This window comes from Pyrus communis, chromosome 14 (assembly GCF_041283825.1).
Source record: "Pyrus communis isolate YQ-2024b chromosome 14, ASM4128382v1, whole genome shotgun sequence".
NCBI lineage: Eukaryota > Viridiplantae > Streptophyta > Magnoliopsida > Rosales > Rosaceae > Pyrus > Pyrus communis.
This window is the reverse complement of record NC_142578.1, coordinates 8,856,697-8,874,384: the sequence shown is the minus strand read 5'-3', so window position 1 is coordinate 8,874,384 and position 17,688 is coordinate 8,856,697. Positions and strand designations below refer to the sequence as shown.

The window sequence follows — 17,688 nt, the reverse complement described above, 5'->3', positions numbered from 1 at the left end:
TCAAATTAACACAACTTCAGGTGACAAATTGCTTAGCTAATTATGGAGTGGGTTATTATACAAAATGGTCCCTGAGATTTGCATGATCAATAAAAATGGTTTCTGAGATTGAAAATCAATAGAAATCGTCCTTGAGATTATCCACCATTCATGATTTTGGTCTGTCCGTTAAAAACGATTTTGGGGAATCTTCAAAACTTTGTAACTCAATCGTTTCTTAACCAAATTCGACCCATAATATATCAAAATGAAGATAGAAAAGTTTAGAATAAGATTATACCTATTTGGAAGCCCAATGGTTGCTGAAGATGGCCGAAAAATAGCCTGAAAGGTGACTGGTCCGAGCGAAAACTGGAAAACTCAACTGAAACTGAGTAAATTTTAAATGTTCATAACTTCTTTAATACTCAACCAAATCAAGTAATTCACAAACTAAAATAATACTTCTTGACAAGACGAAGAGAATGGTTCCTTTTGTGAAGGCTAACTCGCCGTGGTTTGGTCAGACAACGGCTCGAAAGTGGCTAACCATTTTTGAGTTAGCCACTTTCGAGCAGTTTTTCAGCCAAAACATGGTGAGTTAGCAGTAAAGAAATATACCATTCTCTTTTTCTCGTCGAGAAGTATGATTTTTGTTTTTGAATCACTCGATTTCTTTGAGTATTGAAGAATTTATGAATGTTTAAAATTTACCCAGCTTATGGCGAATTTTCCAGTTTTCTTGCGGACCAGTCACCTTTCAGGCTATTTTCCGGCCATCTCTGGCAATCATTGGACTTCCAAATAGTATAATGTTGTTCTATACTTTCTTCTCTTTATTTTGACATATTATGAGTCGAATTTGGTTAAGAATCGATTGAGTTACGAAGCTTTGAAAATTGCCCAAAGAGTTTTTAACGGAATGACCAAAATCTTGGATGGTGGACAATCTCAGGGACCATTTCTATTGATCATGCAAATCTCAGGGACCATTTTGTATAATAACCCTTATGGAGTTGATCATCCAGTGATTTATCAACAGTTTCCCTTGGCTCGGATTGGGATTGTAGTTTGAGGAATTCTTTCTTTCTTCATCCGGTTTTCCTTTTTTCGATGATGTATTGTTCTTTTCTTCGCGGGTTTTGGTTTCTTCCCCTTGCTTGTATTTATTTATTTTTAGCTCTTTTTTTTATTTAATAAAATTTCAAAAAAGTGGACGTATGAGTTTTTCTATAGGGGAGTTAACCCTTTCTAATCACTTTGAGCGGAAAGGTAGTAGCCAAGTTTTGTAGTTGATAGCTAATTCCTGAGGTCTTGGTTCTTTTTTTACCATTGTGTGCGGGTTTGGAGAGTAAAGCTACCTTGGTAAACCAATGGCCAAGTCTTATGTGTAGCTTGATCATCTAATTCATTATTATCCTTCCCTTAACAAAATAACTAAAAACTTAATAGGTCATTCAAATTGTCGGCATAGAGCTAATTTTCATATACGAAAGATGGAAGCTACTCCTAAATGATAGTTATACAATGAAATGCCCATCTGAGTCTTCCCAGCTCCCGGAAGGGCTGGGTAGATTTTAGACTTTTGATCAAACATTCTAATCTAATTTTTAATAACAAAAATTATATATATATATTTGGTCTACCAATCAAATGACAAATTAATATCACCTAAATCCTAAAATCTAGGAGATATATTATCCCATAATTCATTTCCAACGACACTTTTCATTACTCAAATAAAAAATATCATGAAAATTCTAAAAATACAACTAACATCCTATTAAAAATAACGTACCAATTATGGACATGATATATGTCACATCCTGGCTCGGGCCCCATCACATCACGGTTTTGTTTCTGAAAACTCACATGAGAACTTCCCAGTGGGTTACCCATCCTGGGATTGCTTTCGTGAACTTGCTTAACTTCGAAGTTCTTATGGAACCCGAAGCCAATGAGCTCCCAAAAGGCCTCGTGCTAGGTAGAGATGGGAATATACATATAAGGCTTACAGGATTCACACCTCTGGGCGATGTGGGATCTTACAATATATGAATGCACATATGTATTAAACATAACGTACCAATAACTTGGTACATAATTGGTACATTATATAATCTTAGTTTTGGTACGTATTAATATTTTGGTACATTACAAATTACTAATTTTGGTATGTTATGTGATTCTTGTTTTAGTATGTACCATGATATTGGTACAATGTGTTAACCTAACTTTGGTATGTACATAGTACGTATGATCCTTAAAAAAAGAGAGAATTTTTCATATTAAAACTTTGTGTTGAAAATTAATTATATCAAATTCTTAACAATTAATTATTGGGATAATGACTCAATCAAAATTTTCAAACTTATTTTCTTTCCACGAATTTAGGGATTTTAGATATGATCAGTTTCAATATAAATAGCTCTTATTTTCATTTTTTTTTTGTTTTCTTTAAAGTTTACTTAAAATGATGAGTTGGACATTAAAAAAAATGACATGGATAAAGACGAAAGCACCTTAATCAAAATACAAAACGTCTTAATAAAAAGTTGAAAACCCATAAATTTTTAATTAATAAGATGTATAATTAAAGCGCTTTTATCTAATTAATCCTTATTAAAAATGATTTCCGCACATCGTCTTTCTTCTTTCTCACATTCGCTTAATTCCTATTATTTAGTTCTCTTTTGTTTTAATCAATCGAAAAGTGAACTAGAGTATGCGAAATCACTTTTTGTCAATTATTGAACGAGACAAACGGCGGGCAGGCAGTTTAGATGGAGGCGTGAACAATTGGACATGGCTTATCTTAAGGCCATAGAAAATTGGGGATAGGATCATCTCCCGAGCACATACCCATCCGGATCCTTCTTCTTTACAGTCCGAGTCGGCATCCTAGCATCCCCGGAGTTGGCGTGGTGGCTTCCCCGGAGTCGGCGTGGTGGCTTCCCCGGCGCTGGTAACCGGCAATGTCACAGTCGTCTGGAACGATGAACTCCGCTCGTCGTTCTGAAAAATAGGATGCGTAGAAGTTCCCCAGAAACAAGCAGAAAAAGTGAAGAAGAAGAAGCAGGATTGAAGAAGAAGTAGAAGAACTGAAGAAGAAGATTGAAGAACAAGAGGAAGCAGAAGCAAAACTGAAGAGATGAAAGAAGAAGAAGAAGGATCCCGAGGTCTGGAGAGGATCCTATCCCTAGAAATTTAACTGTGATAGCAATGTGAGTATATCTGTCGTTTTTTGATTGGCCATCCCCAGTTTGGTAGTTTTACTTTCAATAAAAATTGAGACATCTATATCAAAACTCATTTTAATAATAATTGAGGGAGGGCTGCCAAGTGGGAGCAGGACCACTCTGCCACACACACATATGTATATATATGTATATGTATATGTATATGTATATGTATATGTATATATATATATGTATATATATGTACTTATGTATTCAGAGATCATTAGACCTCGTCTACTATAGCCAACGTACAAAAACAAGAATTGAATTATTTGTTCATGTGGGTCTGAATTTGGTAAACGACGTTTCATAGTAATTTTTGTTTATGTTGCTTCACATGATGCGTCGTTTAATATGAAAATTGTAAGGTCTAGAGAAAAAAAAAAAAAAAAAAAAATCAAGGCAAAGCATGGAATTCCAATCTTGAATATCAACTAACGGAATTTTTACGACACGCTCACTAAGTGTCAAAGATTGTTTTACCTTTGAATCAGCGGGATACCCTTCGTTCTTGAAATTTTGATTATAGGGTGAAGTGGCAATTTAGTCTTTGATCTATTATTTCAGTGAAAATTAGGTACCTGAATTATTTTTTTAGGTAAAATAAGTCTCTAAATTCATTAAAAAGTGCTAACTTCATCCCTACTATTATATTTAAAGATATTTTATCTAATTTTTCGTCAATTAAAGTTACTTGACACATTTTAGAATGTAATAGTGTCATTTTCTCGCCTATAAATGCTTAACATTTCATATAGGTTGCGAATCCAACCTCTAATTTACCCTCCAAATTTAACTCCATTTACTATTTTTTTATGGAAAATTACCAATCAACCCTCCAATGTATATCACATGTAAGCAACGTGACTTAAATTAACGGAAAATTGAATATAGTAGATTCGAATCTAATATAAGAGATGTAATTGACTGATTTTTAATGTAAAGACTGATTTTTCTGAAAAAATGATTTATAGGCCTAATTCAAAAACTAAATGGACCGTCCACCCTAGTTTATAGTAATAACAAATCCAATGATCGATAAATTTTAATCACTCGGACCACAAATTTAGATATTTATCATACGTTCTTGAATATTGCCCACAAAGAAAGTCATGCACTTGACTAATATTGTCGGTATCACGCTAGCATGCACAAATTAAATAGAAGCAATGCATGGCAACATCGTGTCCATTTATGAGAATGGTCCAAATTATGTGGGGTCGATTGATACAATACGAACAAATGACTTTGGAGGAGGTTTACCATTTTTCAATGCACAACGACATCTTATGTATAGATAGATAGAGATACAGATCTGAAATCTTTTGTTATGAGCTCAAGTTGATAATATTATCTTCTGCTGAAATTTCTAACAGTCAACCAAATAAGTCATGCTTAGCTACCGACGTCTAGCATCCATTACTTCCCATTCTCTCTCTCTTTTTTTCGACCATGCATGGCACTGCATTATGAGAGATTTTTCAGTGTGCTGAAAACACGATTCGATACATTAACTGTTATAATAGACGTAATTAAATATTAAAAAAAAATTCAACCAATTGTTTGACTGTATTTCTGAGACACCGAACTTTTTTCTTGCAATAGACTAGCTAGTGGACTAAAGAGGAGCTATACATTTTGTCATTCATCAATCATCAATAATCCGTTTCATTTTCTATATATACAATTTATAAGGTTGAAACTGTCGGAACGTTTATAATAATCCGAAGTACTTCGAGATTTTAGTTGCTAGATCTGGATTTTAATATATTTTGCGAAGAATTCAACAAAATTCCAAATATAATATGCCACGAAGTAGCATTAGCAAATCTCTAGAACTATCTGGACAATGTTACAACCGGCTAATACATGAGTTGTATATAACTGTTCTTCCTAATCAGTCAGGAACGGAGATAAAAACTTTTTTTTAGCCGGAGAGGCCTTAACCTCCAAACTTGAGAAGAAAAAAAAATTCATGATAGTAGAATTTCTTCTATATTTTTATTGTTTTTCTTTTCTTCTCAAATTTTCTTAACCCAACTTGTAGACAATTTTTCATAATGGTAGCTTATTATACATATTATTTAAAATTTTCAACTAATCAGTTAAAGTACTTAAATATGATAAATTGAAGTTATGTAAGCATCTTGATTTTTTTGCTCTACACAAAATTTCAGTGGAGTAGCTACCCTCAGTGGGCCTAAACTGCCTCCATCCTTACGAACCGTCATTAATTTCTATCTTTACTTGCCAGGTCTTTGGTTTGAATAAAATTATGGGAAAATTAGAATCCCCTACAATTTTTTTTATATCATTTAGATTAAACATTTGTGCCTTTTTAAAATTTGATTAAAAGTACTTTGACCAATAATCACCTCTATTTTTTTAAATTAAAATAATTTTTGAATTTATCCTTTCATCTGCATGATGCACTTTTTCTTATTTAGTGGAGATATTACTAATTAAACTATATTTTCTCTTCTTCCAAATATGTTTTTTCGATCACAGTTTTTTTTTTTTTTTTTTTTTTTTTTTGCAAACATTTAATATTATTTCTTTTTTCCAAATGGTTTTTTCATTTTCAAATAGTTGGTGATCAACATAAAAGCTCCGTGTAATTTTTTCAATTTTTTTGTGAAATTATATTTTTTTTTTTGCTATTTTTTAAAGTATAGTTGTTGATGAATTATTATTAGGTGCAATACATGATATATATATATATATATATATATATATGTGTGTGTGTGTGTGTGTGTATATATATATATATTATCTGCAGGTACATTTGAATTTACAAAAATCATTAATTAGTATGTTTATTTGCAATTTTGGTATGTTTGATTTAATACATATTGTTATATTGGTACATTATTTTTTATTGGGGCTTTTGGATCTAGGTCCAAAAACTTAGGTAGTTTTTGGGACCAAGTCCAGTTATCCAATTACATATTTTGATATCAATTTTGCCCCTTTAGATAAAAATATTTAAATTCTTTAATTTTTTATCATTTATTCAGTTTTTAAATTTTGAATATTTAAATACTCAAACTAAAATATTATCTAGTAACTACCTACTATTTATGAAGAAAACAAAACCGATATAATCTAGTAACTACCTACCTATTGTATAGGAAGAAAATGCTTTATACCTACAAAGCAGATATAATCTACCTGCAAAACAAAAATAAACTACCTATTGTATTGGAAGAAAAATGCTGGGAACCTACATGGCGGTACATAAAAATATAAATATGATATAATATACCTCTATTAAAGTAACGAATTTGGAGGGAATAACACAAAAATATCACCCATGAAAAGAAAAGACAAAAAAGAGGAGGATTGATAAAGGGAATTGTTTGGAAGAAGGAAAAAAGGAGGGATGAAACGGACTGGGGGTTGAGGTGATTATATGGCTATAACTAATCCTACAATTAAGGGATTAGTTAAACCACAAATTATCTTATAATTAAGAAATTTTGTGTATTTATTACAATTCGTAAGCCTAAAGGGCAAATATGGTACAAACCACAAATAAACATACATGGAATCTCAATTATTGGACCTATTTCAATGAAGTGGACTAATTATACTAATGGCTCACAAAATTGGATCTATATCAAGTTATCCCTTTTTTATTTTGATACGTTTTATTTTGTACACATTTTGTATTGGTAAATTTATATTATTCTCAATCCTATTTTCTTTTAATGTACTAAAAGAAAATTTTATTTCAGTAAGTTTGATTTTGGGGGATTTAAAAATATTTTGGAAAGAAAATATCTTAAATTGTAGATAATTATTGCTAAATTGTAACATTATAGTGAAAATAATTTTGAATCTAACCAACTTTTTTATTTATTTATTTTTAAAATTTTTTTATTACAATTATCTCTAATGGAGGAGAGTGTAATCAAAAGGTTAGATTATAGGTAATTTGTTACAGTATAATGTACATATAGCACCAAAACTATGACAAACAAAAAAAAGTTTAATCAAATCACTAAAAGGCATGGATGTTTGATCTAGAAAATTCAAAATTGAGGCACCTATATCAAAAGATCCCTTGAATTATTGGTAGTTGCTGTTGTATATACAGTAGTGATATGCATCATACCAAAAAGGGCAAAAACCCTAGATAATTTAGAGAAGTTTCAGCCAATTTCTTCATAAAAAAGCATATGTGTTATATTCTTTTTCCTTAGGAATTTAGATGTTATTTGATATTATCCGGAAGTCAGGAGGTGTAGCCCTAAATTAACCAAAGAAAATGGTATTGAAGGTTCAGCCCTGTGTGACTCATTTTTGCGTACGAAAATGCATGTGTGGCTCACGTAATAAGAGAACGAAGACCATATAATAATTTGTCAATTTAAAGTCAAGAGCTCACATTTTACCCTGACAATGTATAATTTGGATAAACCTTTTTATTTACCAAAAAGGATTTTAAACCTGAATTCTAGAGTATTCTAACCTATCACCGTAACGACTCTCACCACTGAGCTAACTGTAATTTCTTAATTAAGTTTGAGTATAATTGTTTAATATTGTTTTGATTCGCCCTCATGATTGATTAATTTAAGGAAAGAACGAACTAGTCGATTGATAGAGAAATGCTTCATTGTATGTGTATTGGTTTGGACAACAGTAAATCCCAACAATAATACAAGTCAGTAGATAGAGATTGGCGGATTACCATTTACCAAGTACCAAAAAAACAACGAGATCTTTATTTACGGGCCCAAGACTAAAACCTTAATCATTTGTATGAAACCCTATAAACCTAATGCCATGCCTATAACCTAGTAAAGCTCCAAAATACAGGGAAGCTCAAACTCAAAGAGTTTCCACTTGCAGCACCATGTCCACCACCAACCATGATGGTCTCCCGCCACTTCACACCCACAAACCCTCTCGTCGAACCACCGCAAACCGTGTATTTGTGGTGGTTCACTTTAGTGCCATCTTAGCCCTGCTCTATCGCCATACACTCTTCCTCCTTCACTCCACAACCCTCACCTCTTTCTTAATCACCCTCACCTTCCTCATCTCAGACACTCTTCTAGCTTTCATGTACACCACTACACAATCTGTTCGCATGAAACCAATTTATCGCACCGAATTCCCTGAAAACCTCAAAAGTGTTGTTCAAGAACCTAATTTTCCAGCTCTGGACGTGTTCATATGCACAGCTGATCCCTATAAGGAGCCACCAATGAACGTGGTGAACACGGCCTTATCGGTCATGGCTTATGATTATCCAACCGAGAAGGTATCGGTGTATGTTTCAGACGATGGCGGCTCAGCTCTGACTCTCTTTGCTTTCATGGAGGCTGCCAAATTTGCAAGCCACTGGCTACCTTTCTGCAGGAACAACAACATAGTGGAACGCTGCCCGGAAGCTTATTTTGAAACGGATTATTCTCGGTTTCCTGAAGCTGAGAAGATAAAGGTAAAAAAATTCTAGTGATATATATCAATTTTCCGAAACTATTAGCTAAAAGTATGTTCAGCTACATTTCATACAAACATACATACATACATACATACATACATACATACATACATATATGTATATATACATACATACATACATACATACATACATACATACATACATACATATATATGTATATGTATATGTATATATATATATATATATATATATATATATATATATGACAATATTCTTTTAAGCTATAATGTTTAATTTTTAATCATCCCTAGACCATATATAGTGTCAGGGAAAATAACTTTGGATGGGACTTTCGAGATTCAAAAACATAGTTCATTGTTAAAAATGCACTCCAAGGATACTAATGAACTATGTACTCAAAGATTACTTAAGTTACTACTCAAGCACTATAAATATACTAAACTTGACCAAAAGATGTACTTCAAAAACACTAGACAAAAAACTTTCAAAGTAACGCCTTTTATGAGATCTTGAAAATTGTCGTTTTAAAGTTCTCACAAATGTGTTGCATCTAGTTATTTATTAAGTTTCTCCATAAATTTGTAGCACATTGTTTTCTTCAAAAGTAGTATAAATTTCATTTAATTAACTATTTATCCAAACATAACGTATAGGTAACTATTTGAAGAAGAGTCGAGCCTTTTTCTAAATTAAAAGGAGTGCTTCAAAAGCTATAGAAACCCAACACATTACATACACATCTATATATTCAGCAGGATAGCGACTAGGTATAACATATATTTATAAGGTATATAGGGACAAAGACAAAAGAAGGGGTAATATATTTATGTGAGCTATAAAGAAAATAAAACACGCATCAGCTAATACGGAAGGACTAGGAACTAGTTTGTCACCTTCTTTGTTCCCTATCCTTTTCATACATAAACAACCAACACTGTTATACACGGGCAATGTAAAGTTCAAGATCACTTAGCCTTTTCTGGTATATTATGACAACTTACATGCAGGCCCGGTCTTGAAATTTTGGAGGCCCTGTGCGGGATTTAAACGAGGGCCCTTACATGGTTTAAAATTTTATTGCTACATTTTCTTTTATAGTTTATATATTTTTTTTTATTATGGATTAAATTGATATAAAGAAAAAAACAACATGAAGCATAATGTGATGGTATGCACCTATCTGAAATCCTATTTTTTTTTGTTCAAAACTCCTTAATTTTTAAATACAAAAAGCATGGAGTGATGACTATGTAGTTATTGTATCACCATACAAAAAGCATGGAGTGATGACTATGTAAGTTACATGTCCTATGTTTTATTTTGATTTGTCATTTATATTTTAATTATAAATTCAAGTGAGAAAATAGGACAGGTGAGTACACATATCAATACTTTTTCTTTTCCGGTTTGGGTAAATGGGTTAACTTTATGAATTGAAATTATCAATCCCACCATATTAAGAGATAATTAATTAAGTAATTACATGTTCTTCTGAATCATGGCACAAGATTATGTACCAAGGCATGAAAGTGAAGGTAAACAATGTAATAGAGAGAGGCAAAGTCGACCAGGAATATCTAACTGGAGAACGGGAAATTCAAGCTTTTAGCAAATGGACGGATGGATTTACACGGCAAGATCATCCCGCTGTCATTCAGGTATTTTTCTCGTTCAAGTGATATAGCACTTTCTCCTCGTGATTAGAACATGCACGATCATAAGATAGCTGTTTTTAACCGAAACTTATCACGCAATTAATAATCTTGCAAGCAACCGTTTATGCTGCTAACATAAAACGTCAAATTGGGTCCCCATGTTAGATACTGAAGTGCATAACTTATGAGCAACCAAATATTCATGCATATGAATGTTGTGAATTATGAGCAGGTTCTTTTGGACAATAGCAAAGACAGAGACATCACAGGCCATCTGATGTCAAACCTAATTTATGTCTCTAGAGAAAAAAACAGGACATCACCCCACCATTTCAAAGCTGGTGCACTTAATGCCCTTGTAAGCTCAAAACCCTAGCTAGTTTTCTCATTAACCAGCATTTTATTAATTAATTTTCTACATTAATAAACAAATTAACTAATTTGTTTATCTTTTGGTGTTGTGTTACAAAGCTACGAGTTTCAGCTACCATGACCAATGCTCCAATAGTCTTAACCCTAGACTGTGATATGTACTCCAATAATCCTGAAACGCCACTTCGCGCTCTATGTTACCTATCAGACCCTAAACTTCGATCCAAAGTAGGGTATGTCCAATTCCCTCAACGTTTTCAAGGAATCAACAAGACTGACATATATGCAAGTGAGTTCAGGCATCTATTCATTATCAACCCATGGGGACTCGATGGACTATTAGGACCAAATTATGTAGGAACCGGATGCTTTTTCTCCCGACGAGCATTCTTCGGTGGGCCATCAGAGCTTTTACCACCAGAAATTCCCCAACTACACCCTAACAATGTAGTTGACAAGCCCCTTCAGAATCCAGAGGTTTTGGAATTGGCAAACCATGTTGCATCTTGCAACTATGAGAACAATACCACTTGGGGATATAAGGTATGTAAATAGGCTAATTAGTGCTACGTATCTTCTAATCAGGGAACCGTTGTTCACACTTCAAAAAAATCATCCAACGTTCCTTGTAGTTAGCTCGATCATTCAATAGTGTAACATGACCTTTTAGTTGCGTGATTAACAACTCCCATTTTTCTTGCAAATCAATGACATTATGACAACATAATTTGAAACCTAATAGATGAAATTGGTTAAATTGTGTAGATGGGAGTAAGATATGGCTCACTAGTGGAGGACTACTTCACAGGTTATATCCTGCTTTGCGAGGGATGGAATGCCATATTTTGCAATCCAGAAAGGGCAGCATTTTTAGGGGATGCCCCGATCAACCTTCTTGATGCGTTGAATCAAAGCAAGAGATGGGCCGTAGGCCTCCTTGAGGTAGGTTTCTCTAAATATAGTCCAGTTACATACGGTGTTCGGGCCATGGGTCCTTTAATGGGCCTTGGTTTCGCCTATTATGCTTTTTGGGCCTTTGGGGCATTTCCTATCACCACATATGCCTTCGTCCCGCAGCTAGCGCTCCTCAATGGGTTCACCCTATTTCCGAAGGTAATGCACACTCACCCTTTACTAGTTTGTTGTCTTGAGAAAATTGGACAATATTCTATTGTCAGACTTATTTTGTTTTAAGCTTGTGACTTCATACCACATATTTAAATAGAATTCTACACGATTAAGATTCAAATTGATATAATGACAACATTTCGGGTTTGATCTTGTGCAAGTCTAAGTGTTTCTGGTCAAACAAGACCTGCTACACTTTTGAAACTAAGATTTAAGTGCTTATTGCAGGTTTTGGATCCATGGTTTCTCTTATATGTGTTTGTTGTCCTTGGAGCCTATGGTGAAGAACTCGTTGAATTTGTATTATCTGGAGGAACATTCCTTAAGTGGTGGAATAACCAGAGAATGTGGATGATTAGGGGACTCTCAAGCTCCCCGTTTGGATTCGTTGAGTACTTTCTCAAGTCCTTAGGCTTTTCCACACATGGGTTTAATGTGACTAGCAAAGTCCTTGATGAGGACCAAAGCAAAAGATATGAACAAGGCATGATGGAGTTTGGAGTCTCATCTCTCTTCTTTGTGCCACTTACAGTGGCTGCCATTATCAACCTGGCTGCCTTTGCTTGGGGCCATGTAGAAATTTTCCGAGATGGCGGTAGCTTGGAAGGATTGTTTGTACAGATGTTTATAGCTGGATTTGGCATAGTGAATTGCGTACCAATTTATGAAGCCATGATCAGTAGGAATGATAAGGGAAAAATTCCTACAAAAACTAGTCTGGTTTCAACAATTCTGGCATTTGCTCTTTACGCAGTGGTTTATGTCACTCTAAGAAACTGATGATGATCACACCTCAAAAGTGTATTTAGCCTTAGGGGTCTAAGGCAGTTTTGTGCTTTCTCTGCCCCACATATTTCTTAGGGTTCTACTATCTACACCACCAATCTTCTTTTGCAATTTGCAAAATAAAATTTGTATTTTGGACCACTTTCCGTCCATTGTGTTAGGTTTCCTTTAAGTAGGCCATGCGTTGTTCAAAGTTTATGGTGAATGTATTATATATTAGACTAATATTTATCAAACACGATGAAAAACTTATATTAACGCACGATGAATTTGATAATACACATTTTATAATAGTCCGATAGTTTAAGAGCATTTTAGTTTGCATCTTGCCAAGTTGACATGGGTTGAACAATATTAGGATAATGTCCATTTTCCAAAATTCCAAGGTCAGTGATTCATGTGCAGTGCTGCACGTTGTATAAGGCCTTCCACCAACATCCTCATCATTAAATGATAAAGCTATGGCCAAGTTTGAGGGAGCGCGACGTGAGAACACACACTCATGAAATCAGACCCTATCTTCGTTTAAATAATTTGTTGATGATGAGGATTTGAATCTGATACACCTATAACTTCATATGGTCCAATCGGATTTACATATATCCATAAGGAAATGTCGCCCACGACTGCAAAACAGATTTTGATTATTCTATTACTTTTGTGAATAACTTTACTGAAAAAGGAAACATAAATGATATTTTATGGGGTGTACTCAGAGGTGTAGGGTTTGAGGTTTTGAAAAGTAAGTTTCCAATGTAGTCGTTATGTAGTATTAACAAAGCGTTTATGTTATAATGTTTTTTTTAGGGCCAAATTTCTTTCGTGGTTTTTGCGGTGGCACTTTATTTTTAATGTGAACTTTGTGGTGAAACAATTATTAGTTAAATATTTATGGTGAACTTCGTTAACAATTATAGTGCGAATCAAAATTTCTATTAGTATTTCATTAAAAACGTGGTTAAAATCATCATTTCAAACAATTCTCTTAACTAAGAAGCCGAGCAAATTGTATGTGTATGAAATCCCATTTCTAAATGATCATCTATACGCCTTTCACGAAATCTTTCCTTTTTCTCTTCAATTAAATCTGAAAACGACTTATAAACCTTATTATGACCATCCCTCATTGGTTGTCCACAGATTACATAGATGATCATTGAGAAATGGGAAGTTATTAGAGAACTCATAGGATAGATGATTTAGGCTTATGAGTTGTGTCAATTGTTTAAAATGACAATTTTAACCACGTTTTAAAACAAAATACTAACATAAGTTTTGATTTGGACTTTTAATTGCTAAAGGAGTTCACCACAAGTATTTAATTAACAACTTTTTCACTATAGGGGTCACATTAAAAATACAGTGTCACTATAAGGACCATGAAAAAATTTAACCTTTAATTATTTTTCAATTATAAAATATTAACTTTATCATATGCAAGTTATTCAAGTCGCAGTGCGGTAATACATAACATTTAAAAAAATTATTGATATGAAAAAAATAAAAATAAATTGAACTAGAAGTATCAAGTTTGTTATACACTATTATTATAATTTTATCGCCTACCACTATTATAATACACTGAATCTGTTTTTACGATAATACTTATAAGTTCATCAATTTGAAAAATGAGAAAATCAAGTCGAATTCTAGTCTTTCTTTACCACTTAAACACATGTCCCGAAGAATGATTTTTGTCTTGCCAAAACAATAATTCATATGCTTGACTAGCATAAAATTGGAATTTGGAATATGCATGTACCGTGAAATGCTTTGTTAATATATTCAGATCTATCTGGTATAAGCCCTATAACTAAAACTCCTTCCCATGCGTGTGACATAGCAGCAAACACACACCATGACAACCACTCATGACGACCTCCCACTCCACACGTCCAAGCCCTCTCGTCAAACCACCACAAATCGCTTATTCGCGGTGGTTCATTCGTGTGCCATCTTAACCCTTCTCTATCACCGTTCACTCTCTCTCCTCAACTTCACAACCGCAACATCTTTCTTCATTACCCTCACCTTCCTTGTCTCAGACTCTATTCTTGCTTTCATGTTCACCACCACACAATATATGTTTTGGAATGCCGACCAATATACCGTGACGAAAAACCTGAAAGGGGTTGTACAAGAATTGGATGTTCCTGCATTGGACTTGTTCATATGCACTGCCGATCCGTACAAGGAGTCACCAATGAACGTGGTGAACACGGCCTTGTCGATCATGGCTTATGATTACCTGACAGAGAAGCTTTCGGTGTATGTTTAGGATGAAGGGGGCTCGGCGCTGACTCTCTTTTCTTTCATGGAGGCTGCCAAGTTTGCAATAAAGAAGCTAAAATATAGTCATCAAAGTGCTGATAAGAGTTCGTTAGAGTTTGTTAGTGTCATTGTTGTAAATTGTTATTTTAGTTAAAGGTATTAGTGCAATCTGATAGAAAAGCCCAAGAAGCCGAGCGAATTGTATGTGTTTGAAATCCCATTTCTAAATGATCATCTATACGCCTCTCACGAAATCTTTCCTCTTTTTCTTCAATTACATCTGAAAACGACTTATAAACCTTATTATGACCATCCCTCATTGGTTGTCCACATATCCATTATCATCAATCATTGTCCCAAGAAAGCACATAGATGATCATTGAGAAATGGAAAGTTATTAGAGAACTCATAGGATAGATGATTTAGGCTTATGAGTTGTGTCAATTGTTTAAAATAACGATTTTAACCACGTTTTTAAAAAGAATACTAACATAAGTTTTGATTTGGACTTTTAATTGCTAAGGGAGTTCACCACTAGTATTTAATTAACAACTATTTCACTATAAGGGTCACATTAAAAATAAAGTCACTATAAGAACCATGAAAAAATTTGAACCTTTAATTATTTTTCAATTATAAAATATTAACTTTATCATATGCATGTTATTCAAGTCGCAGTGCGGTAATACATAACATTTAAAAAATTATTGATATGGAAAAAATAAAAATAAATTGAACTATAAGTATCAAGTTTATTATACAATATTATTATAATTTTATCACCTAGCATTATTATAATACACTGAATCTGTTTTTACGATATTACTTATAAGTTCATCAATTTGAAAAATGAGAAAATCAAGTCGAATTCTAGTCTTTCTTGACCACTTAAAACACATGTCCCGAAGAATGATTTTTGTCTTGCCAAAACAATAATTCATATGCTTGACGAGCATAAAATTGGAATTTGGAATATGCATGTACCGTGAAATGATTTTCTAATATATTCAGATCTATCTGGTATAAGTCCTATAACTAAAACTCCTTCCCATGCGTGTGACATATCAGCAAAGATACCATGACAACTACTCATGACGACCTCCCACTCCACACGTCCAAGCCCTCTCGTCAAACCACCGCAAACCGCTTATTCGCGGTGGTTCATTCGTGTGCCATCTTAACCCTTCTCTATCACCATTCACTCTCTCTCTTCAACTCCACAACCGCAACATCTTTCTTCATTACCCTCACCTTCCTTGTCTTCGACTCTATTCTTGCTTTCATGTTCACCACCACACAATATATCTTTTCGAATGCCGACCGATATACCGTGATGAAAAACCTGAAAAGGGTTGTACAAGAATTGGATGTTCCTGCATTGGACGTGTTCATATGCACTGCCGATCCGTACAAGGAGCCACCAACGAACGTGGTGAACACGGCCTTGTCGATCATGGCTTATGATTACCTGACAGAGAAGCTTTCGGTGTATGTTTAGGATGAAGGGGGCTCGGCGCTGACTCTCTTTTCTTTCATGGAGGCTGCCAAGTTTGCAATAAAGAAGCTTAAATATAGTCATCAAAGTGCTGATAAGAGTTCGTTAGAGTTTGTTAGTGTCATTGTTGTAAATTGTTATTTTAGTTAAGGGTATTAGTGCAATCTGATAGAAAAGCCCAAGACTATCTATAATAAATCTATTGTAATTATTTAGGATATTGAATGAAAAAGTAACCTTCAGTTTCTATATGGTATCACGCCTGTCTCACCTCACAGCTCTCTCTCCCTCCATCCTCTTCGCTTTCACTCCCAATCTCTGATTTTTCTTCATCAATCTTGCTGAAATTCTTCATTGTCCTTCTTCGATCCCAACCTTTTTGTAGTCGATTGGTATTTCTCTCTCTGCAATTTGTCAATGGCGTTAACGTCTGCTTCGTCTTCTCCAAGTGAGTCGGTGCAAGCTCCAAACCCTAATTCCTCAAATTCCTCGTTCTCTTTGAATTCGTATGCCTCTCTTATGATCCAAAACATTGGAAGCATGGTGCAAATCAAACTCAAACACTCCAATTATCTTCTGTGGCGTGCTTTATTTGCTCCCATTCTACGCAAATATAAGCTTCTTGGCATCGTTGATGGTATTGAAGTCTGTCCATCGCCTCTTCTTCCTAATCGATCTCTCAATCCTGCATTTGAGATATGGTATGAGAAAGATCAGAACCTTTTGATCTGGTTGAACTCTACTATGTCTAAGAAGTGATTCCGTTCACCGTTGGCGTTTCATCATCTCGGGATTTATGGCAGCATTTTGGAGGAGTCTTAGATGCTCACATTCATCAGTTACGATCTTGTCTCCAATCAATTCAGAAAGGTTCACAATTATCTGCAACAAATCAAGGAAATTTCTGATGCCTTGATGGCTGCTGGTGCTTCGGTCATTGATCGTGACTTAATTGCTGCTACACTGGCTGGTTTGCCTGATGAATTTAAGTCCTTCACTAATTCCATTCTCCTTCGTATCTCAACCACAACGTTGGATGAATTGCATGGCCTTCTACTCACCACAGAGTTGTCAATGTCTTGAAGGAAGAAACTTGCCTCCTCTAGCACCACAAAGCCTTTTCATGCTTTTGTTGCTCAATCACAGCCTCATCTCTTGCCTACACCACCGCACCATCAAGCCTTTGTTGTTTAGTCCCAACCTCATCGTGGTAATTACAAAGGCAATCATTGAGGAACTTACAGAGGCAATGCTCGTGGACATCGTGGAAATTACAAAGGGAACAAATTTCGTGGTAATTATCAAGGCTCTCATGGAAATTCTCAA

The 17,688-nt window shown here is 34.4% G+C and overlaps 1 protein-coding gene and 2 pseudogenes across 1 annotated transcript; all 3 read left to right on the top strand.

The window, feature by feature from the left end:
- Positions 1 to 7,854: 7,854 nt before the first annotated feature.
- LOC137713892 (cellulose synthase-like protein G3) lies at positions 7,855 to 12,737 on the top strand. The gene is made up of 6 exons (XM_068453243.2): positions 7,855 to 8,670; positions 10,164 to 10,313; positions 10,543 to 10,668; positions 10,782 to 11,225; positions 11,448 to 11,795; positions 12,039 to 12,737. The coding sequence occupies exons 1-6, from the start codon at positions 8,080 to 8,082 to the stop codon at positions 12,588 to 12,590; spliced, it is 2,211 nt and encodes a 736-aa protein (XP_068309344.2). The 5' UTR covers positions 7,855 to 8,079; the 3' UTR covers positions 12,591 to 12,737.
- Positions 12,738 to 14,454: 1,717 nt separating this feature from the next.
- LOC148691183 (cellulose synthase-like protein G3 pseudogene) lies at positions 14,455 to 15,021 on the top strand (annotated as a pseudogene).
- Positions 15,022 to 15,642: 621 nt separating this feature from the next.
- Positions 15,643 to 17,688, top strand: part of LOC148691182 (cellulose synthase-like protein G3) — a 48,389-nt pseudogene continuing 46,343 nt past the window's right edge.